This window comes from Triticum urartu, chromosome 3A, assembly GCF_056163025.1.
Source record: "Triticum urartu cultivar PI428250 chromosome 3A, HENAU_Tu73, whole genome shotgun sequence".
Lineage (NCBI taxonomy): Eukaryota > Viridiplantae > Streptophyta > Magnoliopsida > Poales > Poaceae > Triticum > Triticum urartu.
This window is the reverse complement of record NC_141875.1, coordinates 389115064-389133841: the sequence shown is the minus strand read 5'-3', so window position 1 is coordinate 389133841 and position 18778 is coordinate 389115064. Positions and strand designations below refer to the sequence as shown.

At 45.2% G+C, this 18778-nt stretch overlaps 2 protein-coding genes across 2 annotated transcripts; one reads left to right on the top strand and one right to left on the bottom strand.

Moving 5' to 3' along the window:
• Window positions 1-3369: 3369 nt before the first annotated feature.
• On the top strand, window positions 3370-6561 carry LOC125544075 (uncharacterized). The gene is made up of 3 exons (XM_048707628.2): window positions 3370-3538; window positions 3668-3861; window positions 6118-6561. Exons 2-3 carry the CDS (start codon window positions 3680-3682, stop codon window positions 6302-6304), a joined length of 369 nt encoding a protein of 122 aa, XP_048563585.1. The 5' UTR covers window positions 3370-3538; window positions 3668-3679; the 3' UTR covers window positions 6305-6561.
• Window positions 6562-6664: 103 nt separating this feature from the next.
• LOC125544076 (SUN domain-containing protein 5-like) lies at window positions 6665-9406 on the bottom strand. Its single transcript, XM_048707629.2, has 4 exons — window positions 8601-9406; window positions 7331-8505; window positions 7151-7236; window positions 6665-7064 (listed from the first exon to the last, which is right to left on the bottom strand). Exons 1-4 carry the CDS (start codon window positions 8818-8820, stop codon window positions 6839-6841), a joined length of 1707 nt encoding a protein of 568 aa, XP_048563586.2. The 5' UTR covers window positions 8821-9406; the 3' UTR covers window positions 6665-6838.
• Window positions 9407-18778: the final 9372 nt, after the last annotated feature.

The following is an 18778-nucleotide window of genomic DNA, read 5'->3' as shown; positions in this document are numbered from 1 at the left end:
CCTCGATCATATCGTAGCAGTGCTTAGGCGAAGCCCTGCGTCAGTAGCAACATCATCACCGTCATCACGCCGTCGTGCTGACGGAACTCTCCCATGAAGCTCTGCTGTATTGGAGTTCGTGGGACGTCATCGAGCTGAACATGTGCTGAACTCGGAGGTGCCGTATGTTCGGTACTTGGATCGGTCGGATCGTGAAGACGTTCGACTACATCAACCGCGTTCTCATAACGCTTCCGCTTACGGTCTACAAGGGTACATGGATGATACTCTTCCCTCTCGTTGCTATGCATCACCATGATCTTGCGCGCGCGTAGGATTTTTTTTAAATTACTACGTTCCCCAACACGGTTGGTGTGTAACCTTCGAGCGATCGTAACACCCAAACTAAAAGTTCTATCATGATAAAGAGCATGGCGCAAAATAGCAAGGTCAGGTGAGCTGAGAGTTTCACTCACCCACCGTCCAATCAAACATCTCCCCGCAAATAATGAGTAATAGCGCAAAACGGGAAAAATGTAAACTAGCGACTCTAGCCTCAGAAACTCCTCTCGACTCACACACGGTTACTTTGGATATGAAGTCCTCAACGTCCCTAGGATGTGGCTCAAGGGGTATACCCTTGTTGGGAATCAAGCAAACCTCACAAAATTCCTCCAATGTCATCTCTCTAGGTACATCATATCAGTGGAATGACACGGTGGGTATTTCTCCCCTAGCATGAAAATAGAAGTTTTGCACGGAAGTATTAGTGAGGAGGAGATACTAGTTACACTTATCTTCGAGGAAGGGGATGATGCCGACATTGTTCGCCAAATGATAGAAATCCTCAAAAATTCTAGCATCCCTCAAGAACTTGTCACACAACCACTTGCACGGCCACACCTCGGTCGCACAAGGAGGATTGTACATGGGCTTCGGGTTTCCTTAGGACCTCGACTCAAAGAACCTCTCAACCTCCACTTAAGCATTTTCTTTTTCTCTGAAAATTTCTAAAAAAAATTAGTACCTCAAAATAAAAGTGAAAAACTTAACAAAATTGATAGCAATTACTTCCACAAGTATCTAGAGGCTATATCATGCATCAACACTACTTTGGACCATACAAATTCAACATGCAAGCTCAAATACATGGTCACGGCAGCAGCAAAAATTTGCAAAATATAAAGCACCAGAACAAAAACTAATTGGACCATTGGAGAGTCACATACCAATGAGTAATCCCCCAAAACAGTTTCAGAAGTGGAGTTCCGATCAAGGAGATTGAAATTTGCAGGCAAATGAGCAAGAAAACGGGTTTGAAGGAGATGGTGATTTTTTCTAGAGGTGGAAGAAGGAAGTGGGCGCTGGGACAAGTGTGTGGGTCCTTATGGGACCCACAAGCCCAGTAGGCGCGCCGAGGGGGTAGGCGTCCCCTATGAGCTTGTGGCTCATAGGTGCATCCCCCGGGTGTGTTCAATGCCAAAATTTCTTAAATGTTGTAGAAAAAATCATACTAAATTTTCAGGGCATTCTGAGAATTTTTTATTTTTGGGACATTTTTTGTTGCATGGATAATTTAGAAAACAAGACAATCATGTCATTTCTACTTTATTAACCTTAAATAAAAGAGAGTAAATAGTGGGTACAATAGGCTGTGCTTACTAAATTCATCGACCACATGCCCCTAAAAAGAATCCATTAATAAAGTTGATCAAGTCTTATTAACAAACTATTTCCGAGTAACATGAAACCGAAGAATTTTCGTATAATACTAGGTTACCTTAATGGGGATATGCATCTCCCCAACAATAAGAGTTTCGTATTTCTTTTTGACTGAAGGGAGAGGAAATTTGAAACCTCCAATAGTGATTGTTGAAACCTTTTCAATAATATTAATACTATTCACCGAACTTTGTTTCTTTGGAAAATAAACCGTATGCTCATTAGCATTGACATGAAAAGTAACCTTGCTTTTGATGCAATCAATAATAGCCCCTGTAGTATTCAAAAATGGTCTACCAAGGATGACCGACATAGCATCGTCTTCGGGAATATCAAGTATAACAAACTCTGTTAAGATGGTAACGTTTACAACTACAACAGGCACATCCCTACAAATTCCAATAGGATATAACAGTTGATTTATCAGCCATTTGCAAAAGATATTTCAGTAGGTGTGAGCTTATTCAAATCAAGTCTTATATATAAAGAGAAATGCATAACACTAACACCGGCCCCCAAATCACATAAAGCAGTTTCGACATGACTTCCTTTAATGGAGCATGATATAGTTGGTATTCCAGGATCTCCTAACTTAGGTACTCCACCCTTAAAAGAATAATTTGCAAATATGGTGGAAATTTCAGCTTCATGTATCTTTCTTTTATTAGTGGCATCTTTCATGTATTTAGCATAAGGAGCATTTTTAATATATCAGTCAAACGAGTACGCAGGAAAACAGGCCTAAGCATTTCAACAAACCGCTCAAAATCTTCTTCATCCTTATTCTTCGGAGGTTTAGTTGGAAAATGCATGAGTTTCTGAATCCATGGTTCTCTTTCCTTACCATGTTTTCTAGCAATGAAATCTCTTTTTATCATATCTTTTATTCTTAGGAGGTGGGTGATCAAGATCAACAACATGTTCTATTTCTACATCATTATCAGGTTCTTTATCCTTACCTGGTTGAGCATCATCATGGACACCATTATCAATATCAGTATCATTGGATGGATGTTCATTACAAGATTGTGTCTCAACATCAGAAATAGAAACATCATTATGATTCTCAGAAGGTTTTTCTATCAGATGTTCACTAGAAGCATGCAAAGTTCTATCATTTTTCTTTTTCTTCTTAGATAACTGGGTGTATCAATATTAATTCTTTAAGAATCTTGCTCATTTCTTTTAGAATAACCTTTAGGATATAATGGCTCATGAGCCATTCTACCTCCTCTAGTCATTACTCTAATAGCATGATCATTTATATTATTATTATTATTATTCATCTCATTAAGCAAATCATTTTGAGATTTAACAACTTATTCTAATTGAGTATGAACCATGGATGCGTGTTTTCCTAAACCCTTAACATCATTAGCATTCCCTCCTTTACTTCGTCTAAGTCTGGGTTGCTAGAAACTACCGATTTAGGAATTCCTAGCGGGCCTGGCTTTGAGGTGCTTTAAACTCTGTGCGATGCAATTCAAATAGTGAACCCGGACAACTGAACAGCCCAACTTCTTTTCTTCTTTCCGCGCGGGCTGGTTGGGTTGAATGCGAGTAACCAAAGTTCTTGTTTAGACACGTAGATTGAGAACCCCTGAGCTAAACAACTTCCCATGCCCAAAACCAATGAACTGACAATAATACCCTCAACTACTCCTGCCCAAAACCAGTGAACTGACAATAATACCCTTCGGTCGCTCGCCCACCGTTTTCCCCTCCCAATCTTGAGCACCCACACCCCTGCCATCCCGCCGCCGTCCTCCTTCACCCGCTCCCTCTCGATCCCCTCCCACCTCACCTCCTCCTCGCCTCTTGCCGACGTTTCGTCAAGGTACTTCCCAATCCAAAACCCTAGCCTCTCCCATCAGATCAACCACTCTCTTCAGCCTAATCCGGCACTAGATCCGCGCAACCAGATCTGATACCTTCGATTTGATCCCTTTCCGCGTGCGCATCGTAGGTTCCGGCGGCGATGGCGGCGAGGCTCGCGCAGCTGCGGACCAAGGCGGCGCAGGCGGCGGAATTCGCCTCGAAGCACGGCGGCGCCTACTACAAGGAGGCGATGGAGAAGAACAAGCAGTACGTCGTGCAGCCTCCCTCCGTGGAGAAGTGCCAGGAGCTCTCCAAACAGCTCTTCTACACGCGCCTCGCGAGGTAAAGCCCCTAAATAAATGATTTATGTGTCCAACCGTCTGTACATGTGGCGTGGTTCCAATCGGGGCTCTTGCGCAGTATCAGTGGATCTGCTTGTGCTCGTAGCAACGGGGGTGACCATGGTGTGGTTGAGGTTTGCCCCATAATTGCCTACTATCTCTATTACTGCCTGCCTAGCTGAACTGGATCGTAGTATGGGGTGGTCCACTCGTGGCTGTGGCAATGTGTGGCCTTCTAGGGTGAGTGATCGATGTATTTGGTGGATACAAACTTCTTTACATAAATTAGATATAAAGTGTTCAATGTATAGCCACCGCCACTTGTGACTGGGGGATTGAGCGATTGCATAGTTCTTCACTTTCTGCACTATTTATGAACTTTAGCATACGGAAATCTTGGAGATCTCTTGTATGTGCCATCCACAATGTAGCTCAAATCTGAGTGGTTGGGGGAAGACCATTGCTACGTCAGCAATTTCCGGTTAGCTGGGGTTTATGCTCTCTTTTTTTGTGACTGTGAGACGGTTCTTATGTTTTGCTAGGCTGGGACTATGCTAATTGTTCACATGATGCTTACTCTAGGCAGCTACCAGGACAGAGCAATTTAGCTAGGTGTGCGTGGTGTGGCAGTGTCACCTACTCCTAACTGGATGACCCTCTTGTAGAACACTATTTATGATTGCTAAAGTTTGTATGTGGATGGAGATGCACCTTTGTTCCTTGAAATGATAACTGTCACTTCAATCTAACAAGATATGCTATGTTCAATAATTGGTTTTAATGGATAAATCACAATTCTGCAAGTCATGCAAGGTACCCACTTGTGTGAGGGAAATATGTCTGTCCTGTTAGTTGGCACAAGTTTGTGATTTCAATCATAATGGAAACATTTTATGTCATCCTTATGCTTGATCACCTGTGCAGCTTTGTTTTGTTGCTATGTTTTTATATTTTTCTTTGACCCATGTTGCATGGAGACATCACAGATGTAGCATAAAGGACGATTGTTTAGGTGAAAGCATAGTCTCTTGTGAAGTTGATATATCATAAATAAAAGGTAATCTACTATGTATGGTATTCGAGAAGTGAGTCTTAGCACATATAGCTCTCTGTGAACCATTTGCCATTTTTCTGCATGTTTGCAAAGAAATCGATTCAACTGTTGCCTGCAAATATTCCATCAACATATCATGCTGATCTGAGTTATTGGCAGGAACAGTGTAGGATATTTCTGCATGTATAGGCAGGTTTGACTGACTGACATAGTAAAACCTTGAGTTTCGTTGCTTCTTGACTTGTGTATGTTTTGAATCTTTGGTCTTATTAGCTACTTTGTGCAAAAAGTGCAACCTCAGTCAAGTGTATCCGTCTTCTGGTTATGTGTTGTTTGTTGCTGTTGTTGTTTACATTTTGAGGTATCCATGAGTGGTTATATAATCCAGATTCATGTGGTCATTCTTGGACATATTATGAACTTCACTCTAGTAGTTTGACATATAGGATGGGATGGACACTTGACCTGGTCATAACCTTGTTTTGTTGAACCAGCGAACTAGCTGAGTTCGGTTTCAAGCAAACTTACATCACCAGTTGAATCATGATTGATACATTCATATATTCCTTTAACGATGTCTTAACCAGCGGTTTAGTTTGACACATATGATTAATCAAGATTGTTTGCCAATTTGAACTGTTCAATACATTGTTTTCCAACTTGCATTCCCTACCACAGATTTTTATTTGACATTGTGGCAAATGCTGTGCCATGAGGCATGTTTACCTTGGTAATGCAACTTCCAGATGGTACGCGGTACAATAGTGATTAGTTGTTGTGTGTGGTAGGAAGACCAGACTATGGCTGCACTTGTAGGAGAGGACTAAATGTGTATTTTTCCGTGTTGAGAACCGGGCTTCAGTTGGCCAGTGGTGTGATTGCATGGGAAGCCCACGTTCAAGGCCTGGTCTCTGCAGTAGTGGTCATGGCTGTTCTTCATAATCAATACTAAGCCACATGGGCTAGTTCCCCTTAGGCCTGGTTCTCCATTTTGTATATTTACGTGTTTGCCATCTTCAAATGGAGTGCAACACTATATCTTCCATGAGCCGTAATTTGATTATGCACATCTATGCTGATCAGTGCAAGGAATTTTGCTTGTTTTTCCTTGCCGCGGTGAATGTTTTCTATTGTGCTTAAGCCATTCCTTTGTTCTCTGGAGTCTGATCAGTGGCTTGTATATATATTTGCTGTTTTCTTCAGTCTACCAGGCCGCTATGAAGCATTGTGGAAGGAGGTTGACGGTGTCAAGCAGCTTTGGAAGAACAGGAAGGAGCTCAAGGTGGAGGACCTTGGAATTGCAACACTGTTTGGGGTTGAGCTTTATGCATGGTTCTGCGTAGGCGAGATTGCAGGCAGAGGATTCACCTTAACCGGCTATAAGGTCTGAATTAGATGTCGAGGCGCGCCTTATAATATACTCTTAGCTGATGCTTGTCGAAATTACCTGTCTTGGTTCACAATTTTGTTTCTGAAAAGTTTCCAGTGCTGAATGCCAGCAAGACGAGCACACAATTGCAACAGTGCCTCAATAATTTGCTCGCTCAATTGCCCATTATTTTTTTGTGGTCTGTAACTTGTTCCACTTGACGCCTGCTGCACCACTCTTGTGTTGTCTGGTATGAAATGAACCCATTTCTCGTTGCAGATGAAAGTAAACTTATTGGATATCCTTTTCTTTGGTTCCTCGTTAGTCATCCATAGCGTCTTGTAGTTGAAGTAATGCAGGTTGAAAGCCGCGCTAACATACTGCACAGTATACCCATCTTTCTTGTACTTTATTTCTCTTGTAAAACAAGACTAGCTGTGCTAAACGAGGGGAGAATTAGATTGCCTAATGACTTGCTAACTCATAACATGACCTGAAAGAAGGTAACGAGGTCTAGCTCGCAAAGTCATTATTTTTCTATTCCTAAAAAATCGTTCAGCTGTAGAGCAGCACGATGAGGGTGGTGAGGCTGCTGGCCGCCAACACGAGCATCCACCCCGTCCCTGCCCCGTCGTCCTCCTTGCTGGCGAAGAGCAGCAGCAAGCGGTCGCACGCCAGCTTGAAGAGCGCGACGCACGCCAAGAAGAGGCTGATGGAAAGCACCGCCAGTTCCTTGTTCTGAAGCGTCTCCTGGATGCTCCTCATCTCCTCCACATCCCACCTGCGCGCACATCCACGTCAAAACAATCCCGACCCGACCGCTTTACCTCGTCGCGTATCATGGCATGGCATGGCATGGGTCCTTGCCTCATCGCCGCGCTCTCCCTGACCAGATGGTCTAGTTTCCGCGAGACGCTTGATTTCCAGTCCCTCAGCTCTCCCACATCCCTCGCCTGAACCAAAACGAGAGACAACAAAAGAAACTCAAACCACTTGGCCCTTTCAGTTGCATGCATCACACAAGGTTGGGACGAACTGAGTACGTACCACCTTGTCCTTCCACTCCACCAGGTCCTCCACGTCCGCCTTCATCTTCTCCAGCGCCTTGCCTGTCTGCGCCAGCCCGTTGTGAAGGTCCGGCAGCTTGCCGCCGTACCTCTGGTTCAGCACCTTGGTGTACTCCTCCAGCGTCGACAGCCCCAGCTCCAGGGACCTCAGCTTCTGCATCAGGATCTTGAGCACCACGTCGCCGTGCACCCGCCCCGTCGCCTGCTTCACCGCCTCCTTGCCCTGCGCCTGCGCCGGCTTCCCGTCCGCCACCCTCGAGCCGTTGTTCTTGGCCACGTCGCCGGCGCTCTCGTTCCGCCCGCTGCCCTCCACCTGCCTGTCGTGGACCTGGGAGCCGGCGGTGTCGTTGTGGCCGCTCTCCTTACGGGCGTCGGCGGCAGCCTTTGCGGCGTCCGCGTCGGGGCTGTGGCTGGCGACGAAGTCCTGCAGCATGCGCTCCACGGCGTCGATGCCGTACACTTCGAGGTAGCTGAGGATGCAGTAGAACCCGGAGCCGTAGTGGCTGACGAGGCGCAGCCGGAGGTAGCGCGTCCACCGGGGCTCCGCTAGCACGAAGCGCTGAGCGTGCTTGCCGTTCTCCGCCGTGAACCGCCCCAGCAGTTCCCACGCCTCCCCCGGGTAGCTTAGGCTGCCATGTAGCTCCAGGTCCTTGAAGTTGGAGGAGTAGTGCTCCAGGTTGGCCAGCGCCACGGTGTGGACGAGCGTCTCCTCGGAGAGCTGCACCACGACGAACTTGTCGTCCGCGGAGCACGGGTTGCGGAGGTAGCGGTCCTTGTCGCCGTCGAGGATGTTCGCGGCGCCCTTGGCCTCCTTGTTATGGGCGAGCACCTTGGCACCCTTGGACGCCGCCGCGTAGTTGTACTCGGCGCCGCTAGGCTCGAGGCGGTGCGCGGCGCCGTCGGCGACGCGCTGGTGGTGCCGGCCGCTGTCGTTGTCGGCCTTGCCCTGCAGGATGCGGCTCCGGAACTCGTCCAGCTCCACCAAGGCCGCCTCGGTCGACGAGTTGCCGCCGCTTGCGTTGGACGGTGGTAGCGCTTCTGGGGGGTGCGGCGAGGAGGAGGATTGGCACGTCGGGGAGGAGGCGGTATCGGCCGGGAATATGTATGCCTCCAGTGGCATCACCTTGCAGTAGTTGTCGCGCTCGCCGTAGAAATCTGCGTCGACAGATCCACCGATTCATTCAACCACGCAGACGCAGACATGACGACGAGACGGATCGGCATCGAAGGAGATGGAAGATACTAGTTACCCGAAGGGTCGTCGGTCTGGCTGTTGAGGAACTGGGAGCGCAGGAGGAAAAGGAGACACCATACGGAGAAGACGACCGAGACCGACACCTCGCGGAGGCCGCCGTCCATGGAGAGCACATCCGTTACCGGCGTCGGCCCGCCGCCGCCTCCCCTGTGCTGATGAGCCCCTCCCCCACCGCCTTTTCCTCCTCCGCCTCCTTCTCTCTTCTTCTTGCTCATGCATGCACCACCTACCTACGACGACGTGCCTGCCCACGGTGATCACCAATTGACGAGTCGATCGTTCTCTTTCGTCTCTCCTTCCCTTCCACACCACATGCACATGTACGGTGGGACGCTACGTTGTCGCCCTCAGCGCATGCAGCTTCACCGGGGGTCGATCCAAACGCGCGTGAGGGAGAGGACGGGAAGAGATAGAGAGGAGGAGAGGCCGGGCGAGCAGGAAGCCAGGAACCGCTGGGGAGCAAAAGATGGAGCGGCAACTTAGGAGGTGACCGAGTGCGCAGTGGCAGGTGATGGTCATCGATGCGCGCGGCGGCGGCATCGGCATGCATGGTGTCTGCAAATCGCCTCCCCCTCTCTTTACAGATATGCTAATTCTCATCCATTAACTGTACTACTCCCTCCGTTCCTAAATATTTATCTTTTTAGAAATTTCAAATGATTACTATATACGGATGTATGTAGACATATTTTAGAGTGTAGATTCACTCATTTTACTCCGTATGTAGTCACTTGTTGAAATGCCTAGAAAGACAAGTATTTAGGAACGGAGGGAGTACTATGTAAGTTACCTGTTTTTTAAATTTAGGCAAGTCAATTTTGTATCTAAATGATAAGTGTCAAACGTGTGGCACGAAGACACTTTGTCCTGATGTTTTTTTTTTGAGAATAACAAACTTCATTAATTAAAAAGCGTTCGGAATCTCCACCGCTATTACATGCAAAATACACTCAGGAGGCACAACCCGCCATTCTTGAGATACTTGTTCACTAACAACTAACTTAGCAAGAATATGTGCAGCTTGATTTGCAGTCCTTCTCCATGAAACTTTACAACCCTGGCATCCCTGCACCAGAGCCTTAATATCCTCAACAATTGGCCCAGCCGCCGAGAGATTTTTGCAAGCACTATTTATCATTCTCACAGCCTGGTTGCAATCCATTTCAACATGAATCTTTGAGATACTCAAATCACGCCCAAATTGGAGCGCTCTTCTACATGCCTTCAATTCAACAAATTCTGGTTTCGAGTCATACGAAAAGAATTGAGTTGCAGCACCCCGAAAGGCATCATCATGGTCACGCAAGACCACCCCTCCTCCTCCCTCACATCCATTCTTTGACACCGCTCCATCAACATTCGCTAGAATCCACCCTTGTTCAGGTGGTGTCCATTTCTCAAGTCATGGTCGCACAAGAGTTCTTGATTTTCGTTGCACCACTTCATACCACTCATCCATGAGCTTTGAGACCGAATATGATATTTCATGTGGAGATTGAATCTTCTTCCCATCCCTTGCATTATTCCTCGCAAGCCAAAGCCCATAAACACCCTGTATCATCATTTCTCTCTGTTCATCATCAACCTCAGAAATCCATTGAGCCAACTATCTACCTACCTCCACATTTGATTGCATATCTTCTGGCGGGTAGCCATCAGGGATTCCTCTTTTTTCAGAAAAAACTTTCCAAAAACACTGCGAGTGTGGACACATCCAAAATCTATGAGCAAGAGACTCCTCTCTCCCACATGCAGCACACCCCACACTAGATTTAATTTTTTCGTCGACTAAGCTCAGAACATACAGCCAAAACATTCCTCATAAGACGCCAATTATGCACCTTCACTTTGTTTGTAACCATCTGATGGTGATCATGGATCTTAAAGCGGGACCGGTTGACACGTCATCTAACTGGCTCGTTTGGGCGCTATGCCATCCGCCCGAACACATTTTTTTAGCTGACCGCCCTCGCCCTCTTACCTATTCCTATCCACTCGTCATCCCCACGAGTGAAAGAGGGAGGGAGACAGAAAGGGATCCATGGGGACTGAGATCCAACGCTCAATATTGGCCCAAGTCAAACAACGATTGAGATTGAGAGATTTTTAGGTAGCCGACAGCACAAACAACTTGAGTCGTTCTTCAGTCCATTAGAAATAGAAACAATGGCAACCAAGGTGAAAAACCAACAGTCCTATATATTATTCTGAAACCGCATAAACTGAAATCATTTAGGGTATCTGCAACGGGGCAACCCGCAAAAAACCTCCCGCTTCCGTCCGCGGATAAGGGGACTAGTCCGCAGACATGGATGCGGGAGGCAGCCATCTAACGCTAGCCGCATACATCCGACCAACAATTCGAACCAAGCGGGCGAAATTCGATCAAACCGGATGGATTTCATTCAAATTCATATATAATTTACATAAAAGGTAAATATTTCGACCGTTTAACTAAAAAACTAGAAAAATACTAAACCCTATACCGGACACCTCGTACGCGTGGCCGCCCTGCCCTGCGGCACCGCCGTTTCCGTCGGTGCCATCATCGCTGTCATCCCTCCAGCAGCTGTACGACACCGGAGGGCCGCGACAGCCTTGTCCAGTGGCTGCCTGCTGCTCGTAGAGGAGCCGCTCGGCCTCCTTGTTAGGACCGAGAGTATATCGACCAGAGGGGGAGGGGTGAATGGGAGATTCAAATTTTCTTTCGAAAGCTTTGAACCATATCCCTATCACAGCAGCCGAATAGAATAACGAAGGAAATGAACTAAATCAATCTTCTTCGTGAGAAGCATATTCTTCGATGAATGCATTGACAATAGTACAAGCTTGATAGATCACATGTTTAACTACGACGAGAGTAATGCAACATGCAAACAGATGTAGTAGAATGAGACACATCATGGTATAAAATGATACAAAAACTATGGACAAATATCACAACTGAATCTGAGATACAGGGTGGTGACAAGTGAAAACAGGCGAACACAACGAAACAGAGTGATCACAGAGTTACAAGATGATAACAGACACAAGGAAATGATCGAGTAAACTATCGGCACACAACACGAATAAAAACTACTGAAGGAAATACAGTAGAGTAAATAGAACCAGTGGTGCTCTATGGCAACAGATAGATTTGGTAGACCAGTTCACCCTTCTGCCAAAGGGCTACATTGTAGCGATCAGACCTCAAACGGTCCAATCTCTGTGCTCAGGTGTCATCCCTGGATCAGTAATGCTGACACCACACAGTACTCGAAGGATTTATAACAGAGTAGCAATCACACACTTATTACATCGAGTGTCTCAAAAGAGAACTTATTACAATAAATATGGCTTAAGGCCATCTAACAACGATAACAGCGGAAGGCTTGGAAGATAAGTGAGTCCATCAACTCCAACGGCATCACTGAGTATAGAATCACGACCTAAAACACCTTAATCGTCGTCTGAAAAGTCTGCAACATTAACGTTGCAGCCCGAAACGGGTCAGCACATGGAATATGCTGGCAAAATAACACATAGAGAGTAATGGAATGAAATAGGCTATTCTATATGCATATTTGGCTGGTGGAAAGCTCTATGGTTATAGTTTTGCGTAAAGCCAATTTTTCCCTACTACAAAGGAATAAATTTTATTTAACTATCATGGTAGTTGTTAAACATCGAGAATGGTTGACAACATTCTCAATCCCAATTAAGCAACATCATTAAACAAAATCCAACAAAATTAATTTTAGAGTAACATGTTGAGACTCACATGATAATCCAGGTACTAGATACTCAAGATGTGCATAACCGGCGACACGGCTAATCATGATTAGTTTATACACTCTGCAGAGGTTTGCGCACTTTTCCCCACAAGACTCGATCGCCTCCGTTTGGTTTCTCGCACTACATGGTGTTTGAGAAGACGGATGACCGAGACATAGTCTTTCAGAAGCGCTAGCACCTTATGATCGGGTAGACCGTTACACATACTTTCCCCTACATCTGCTAGTCTACCACTGTAAGAGTTCGCACAACTTAATCAACTATGCTAGAGCCCATAATAGCTTGTGGCTGCACACGGAAGTTTCTAGCATGAAAAATCTCATGATCCCTTTGAGCCTGGGTGGTGGTCCAAAAGGAAAACAGGCAATCGATGGAATACCCAGGTGCCTCAATCCATCCAGATGTGTGTTTAAGTTGCCACCTTAAATAAACCATTAATTAACAATCTCACATCTGTCATGGATACACTCACCCAATCCACGTCTACTAGCATAGCATGGCATAATAGGCAAACGTAGAAGTAACTCCCAAAGGTTTGATAATAACAGGTAATAGGTACTACCTCAGCTACTTCCCAAAACCCACAATTTAATTAGATCCTAATCATGCAGTGTGTGAGGATTGATCTAATGCAATAAAACTGGGTAGAGGGAAAGCATGATCAAAGTGTTACTTGCCTTGCTGATGATCCGGGAAACCTAGCGATTCGAAGTAGCAAGCGGCGCACTCCGGGTACTCTATCGCAAACAAACAAGCATACAATAAGTACTCAACTAATACACAGGTAAAACTCAAATAAGAGATCTAACCAAAAAGTTCAACTTAAGAACTCCGGTTGGCAAAAAGAATCAAATCGAACGAAGCAACGAAAGACAAACGACAAAAGAAACAGACTTCGTTTACTATTCTGGATCTAAGGCAATTTTTACAGTGGCAAAAACTTATTTGAGTTGGTTAAACGGAAAGAGGGTTTCGAGACAAAACTCCAGGCGCTCGAATCGCCTGATTCCGATAAACGAGCGAAAAGTTAGACTAAAATGAAAATCGGATCAGAGATCGCGATCAGAAAAATCACGGATTTAATCCGAGAAAAAGAAAGACGACGAACGTTCGTTAAAACGAACGAACGCTCGCTAATTAAATAAACCGGAAAAACCGATCTATTTAAAAAAACCGAAACTAAAAAAAAACGAACAAAACCGTCGAAAAACCGAATGGTTTTTCGAGAAAAACCGGCGGCGGCGAGACAACCTCTGGTGGCGGATCCTGCAGGCGGCGATGTCGGCGGCGCGGGGCGGCGCGGCGCGGCGGCGGCGACGACGGGCGGGTAGGGTTAGGGTTTCGGGCGGGGGCGCGGCTGGGCTTGGCCGGGGCCTCGGGGCGCTTATAAGAAGGCCCGGCCAGGCGGAGTCCTGGCCGGTTACGGCCCAAGGTCGGTTCGGACTTTTTTTTTTAAATAATTACACTCGAAAAAAAACAAAAGGAATACTAAACAGACTCCAAAAATCCCGAAATAAATTTTCACCAGCTTCTAAAATCAAGCCGCACAGGATGAACATTTATTTGGGGCCTAAATGCAATTTTGAAAAAACACGCATTTTTCCTAAATTCAAATAAAATAGCAAATAAAACCAAATAAAATCTTATTTGATTTTTTATTAAATCCCCAATATTTCTTTATTTTGGGAAAGTCATTTTATTCCCTCTCTCATAATTTTTATAATAGAAATATTTGAAGATAAAATAAATAAAATCAATTGATCCTATTGTCAAAATTTGAGACAACTCAAATCTGAAAATAACGAAATCCCCAACTCTCTCCGAGGGTCCTTGAGTTGCGTAGAATTTTCTAGGATCAACCAAATGCAATAAAATATGATATGCAATGATGATCTAGTGTATAACATTCCAAATTGAAAATTTGGGATGTTACATACGTCTGGTTGGAGGGGCTATGACTTAACACGAAAGATAAACTCTCTTCACCCTATTCTCCTTCAACGCAAAGCTGATTAGACTCAGGTTGATTTCCCTCATGGTAGATCCTTGTAGGCGATCTCCAAACCTTCGATTGACCTTCATGAACCACAATCACTCTTGGTTGCTGAAGATCTGGCTCGGTGAAGACAAGAACTCTTCAACACTCAAAGCCGAAACCTATCCGTCTAGAGAGTGCGCATCTCTCAAGAGTAATAGGTACAAGAACTCTTATTTAGAACTACTGTGATGCTAAACCACTTTCTAAGTTTGGGCTCTTGGTTTTTTCCAGGTGGATCTTAAACTCAAATCACTTGGTGAGGGGTAGCTCAAATCAATCTTCTCAGAAATCTCAAACGGAGCAGCCACCGGACAAAGACGACGCGGGTGGCTATTTATAGCCCCAGCCTTCCCAGATGGGAAATGACCATTTTGGACATGAGGTCCAGCCAATGGCCAACCAACACGTTTACAACGGCCGGATTTTGGAGCAATGGTAACATTACTTGAGGAACAAGTAATGCTAACTCCTTGGTCCGAGTCAAATCTCTCGCAGCGAAGAAAAATCACAGTCTCTTGCTGGCAAGTATTTGCTCGGAGCACAAAAAGATTTCTCTCGCATCTTTCATAAGTTATGACTAAGCATCACAACAGATCTTAGCATCGAGAACCTATACCCCTCTTAATAGTAAGGAGGTCCTATGACTGGAAAGAATGAAAGAAGAACAACGAAATAAATACTATGTCTTCATTTTGTCTTCGACTTCCATTGCTGCAGTCAATTTCTTCGGATGATAGTACCAAAAAAAGCTTTGCTTCAGCAGAAAATCTTCGAGAGGTCGATTTATCCACACCAATCTTCTCGTCTCTATTACTTCAATAAATATAGCTCATTCTTCTCAGCAACGCAGATATACCTCGGTGAAGTTCCTTGAACTCAGCACTGGAGACAACATTCTCTTCGGTTGTGTATGGACCTTTTCTCTCTATATGCACTAGCAAACAAATCGGTCCATACCTGTTTCTGTCAACAATCTCCAAAACACAAGGTAGGCAGATATTGCACCAACAATCTCCCCCTTTGTGGACGATTGTTGACAAAATAGATGACATTGAATGATAGATAATGAATGGAATGAAATGCGAAGAATAATGAAAGACGAGGGATAATTACGAAGATAGAATATTCCCCCCTTAAGATATGCTTCAGATCATGAAGGATCGGGGAAAAGCGATATTGCTCTTCGTATGAGTATCATTGACAACAGATTATATACTTGAGTTCTTTCAATGCACTCGATGGTGTCTGAGGTGGTTCCTGTCACAAAATCTTTGAAGAAAGTTTGATGTAAAATAAGCGTTGATTGATTTGTGACAAGGATATATCATGAAGTGTTGGTGCAACATCTTCCTACCTTATGTTTTGGAGATTGTTGACAGAAACAGGTATGGACTAATGTGTTTGCTAGTGCACATAGAGAGAAAAGTCCATACACAACCGAAGAGAATGCTGTCTCCGGTGCTGAGTTCGAGGAACTTCACCGAAGCATATCTGCGCTACAGAGAAGAATGAGCTACATCTCATGAAGAGATAGAGTCGAGAATATTAATTTGAAGAAATCGACCCCTCGAAAGATTTGCTGAGATAGCGAAGCTTTCTGTTTCAATACCGTCGTTCGAAGAAATTGACTGCAGCGATTGAAGTTGAAGACAAAATGAAGACGTAGTGTTCATTGATTTTTTCTTCTTTCAGTCTTTTGAGTCATAGGACCTTCGTACAATTACGAGGGGTATATGTTCTCGTTGCTTAGATCAGCTATGATGCTTAACTACAACCTATGAAAGATGCGAGAGAAATCTCTTTGTGCTCCGAGTAAATACTTGCCAGCAAGACACTGTGATCTTGTTCGCTGCAAGAGATTTGCCTCGGACCAAGGAGTTATCATTTATTGCTTCACAAGGAATGTTACCGTTGTGCTCAAATCCGACCATTGGAATCATGTCGTTTGGCCATTGGCTGAGGCCGATGTCCAATTTGGTCATTTCCCATCTGGGAAGGCAGCGGCTATAAATAGCCACCCCGCTCCAACGTTATCCGTTGGCTACTCCGCTTGAGATTTCTGAGAAGATTGATTTGAGCAACCCCTCTCTGAGTGATTAGAGTTTAAGATCCACCGAGAGAAAACCAAGAGCCCAAACTTAGACTGTGGTTTAGCATAACAACAGTTCTAAGTGAGAGTTCTTGTACCTATTACTCTTGAGAGCTGTGCACTCTCTAAACGGATAGGTTTGGCTTCGAGTGATGACGAGTCATTGTCTTCACCGAGCCTGGTCTTAAGCAACCAAGAGTGCGCAGGTCGACCGAAGGTTTCGAGATTGCCGACAAGGATCTACCACGAGTGAAATCAACCTGAGTCTGATCAGCTCTGTGCTGAAGGAGAATAGGGTGAAGAGAGTTTATCTTCCGTGTTAAGTCACATCTCCTCCAACCAGACGTAGCCCTTTGGCAGAAGAGTGAACTGGTCTACCAAATCTCTTGTCGCCATTGAGCACCACTACTTATATCTACTCTACTGCAATTCTTTCAGTAGTTTTCATTCATGCTCTATGCCACTAGTTTCTCTAACCATTGTTCTTCTGTTTTATCCATTGTATGTTCTAGCTTCACATCATCTCATTATCTTCGTCCTTATTCCTACATTATAAGTTTGTATCCGTGTTAAATCATGTATCTCCGATATCGCATTTCGTTCAATAGTCAAAATGTTTTGCTTCATTCTATTACACCGGTTTGCCTGTTGCATAACTCTCATCGTAAATAAACCCATTATTCATCAAGCTCGCTCTGCTGTAAATGCCTTTTTGGATGAATATGCTTCTGACGAAGAAGTCTGATTCAGTGCTTTTCTCTCACTACTCTATTCCGCTGTCGTGTGTGAACTAAGGTTCAAAGCTTTCAAAAGAAAATTTGAATCTCCCATTCATCCCCCTCTAGTCGATATACTCCCGGTCCTAACAATTGGTATCAGAGCGGGTACTCCCTGTCTCTGTTTATTAAAGGTCTAACCCCCTTGGAGTTTTGAGTATGTCGCTTGTAGGTAGATCCTCACACTCTGAAAGGTTTCCCATCTTCGATGGAAATTACTATCTGTACTAGAAAGAACGAATGAGAATCAGAATTCAAGCTATCAACTTTGATCTGTGGCAGATTGTGGAAGAAGGATACACCATTCAACAACAAAACAATTTGTCCGCCGATGACAAAGAAAATCTACAGTTGGATGCTCAAGCAAAAGATATCATATGTGGCAGTCTATCAAAAGACATTTTCCTTCGGTTTCACGGTGTCAACAATGCGAAGCAAATGTGGGATGCTCTTAACAGTGCTCATGTAGATCTTGTTGCCCGATCCGATCCTCACATCAAAATGCTTCGGGCCATGTTCACTAGTTTTAGAAGCCTGCGCAAGGAAAGTTTTATGGAACTCACTGATTGATTGACAAACACTGATGAAAGACTACATCAGCTAGGGGTAACTAATATCACTAATAGAGATGTAGTCAACAAGCTTCTGAGTGCTCTTGACGAATCCTTTGATCTCCTTGTGTTTGATATCAAACAAAGACCTAACTATGAAGAGCTTCACTATGTTGAGATCATGACGTTGCTATTGGGGAACACAATAATTTCAAAAAAAATCCTACGCACACGCAAGATCTATCATCATGATGTATAGCAACGAGAGGGGAAGAGTATTGTCCATGTACCCTCATAGACCGTAAGCGGAAGCATTATGACAACACGGTTGATGTAGTCGAATGTCTTCATGATCCGACCGATCCTAGCACCGAAGGTACGGCACCTCCGCGATTTGCACACGTTTAGCTCGGTGATGTCCCGCGAACTCTAGATACAGCTGAGTGTCGAGGGAGAGTATCTTCAGCACGACGGCGTGATGACGGTGATGATGAAGCTACCGGAATAGGGCTTCACCTAAGCACTGCAACGATATGACCGAGGTGGATTATGGTGGAGGGGGGCACCACACACGGCTAAACAATGTCAACTTGTGTGTTCTAGGGTGCCCCTACCCCCGTAGATAAAGGAGAAAGGGGGGAGGCCGGCCGGCCCTAGGGCGCGCCAAGGAGGGCAGGAATTCTCCTCCTAGCAGGAGTAGGATTCCTCCTTTCCTAGTCCTACTAGGAGGGGGAAGGAAGGAGTGGGAGAGAGGAAGGAAAGGGGGGGGGGTGCCACCCCCTCCTAGTCCAATTCGGACCCAAGGGGGAGGGGGCACACGGCCTACCCTAGCAGCCCCTCTCTCTCTCTCCACTAAGGCCCATCTAGGCCCACTAGTTCCCCGGGGGGTTCCGGTAACCCTCTGGCAATCAGGTTTTCTCCAAAATCACCCGGAACACTTCC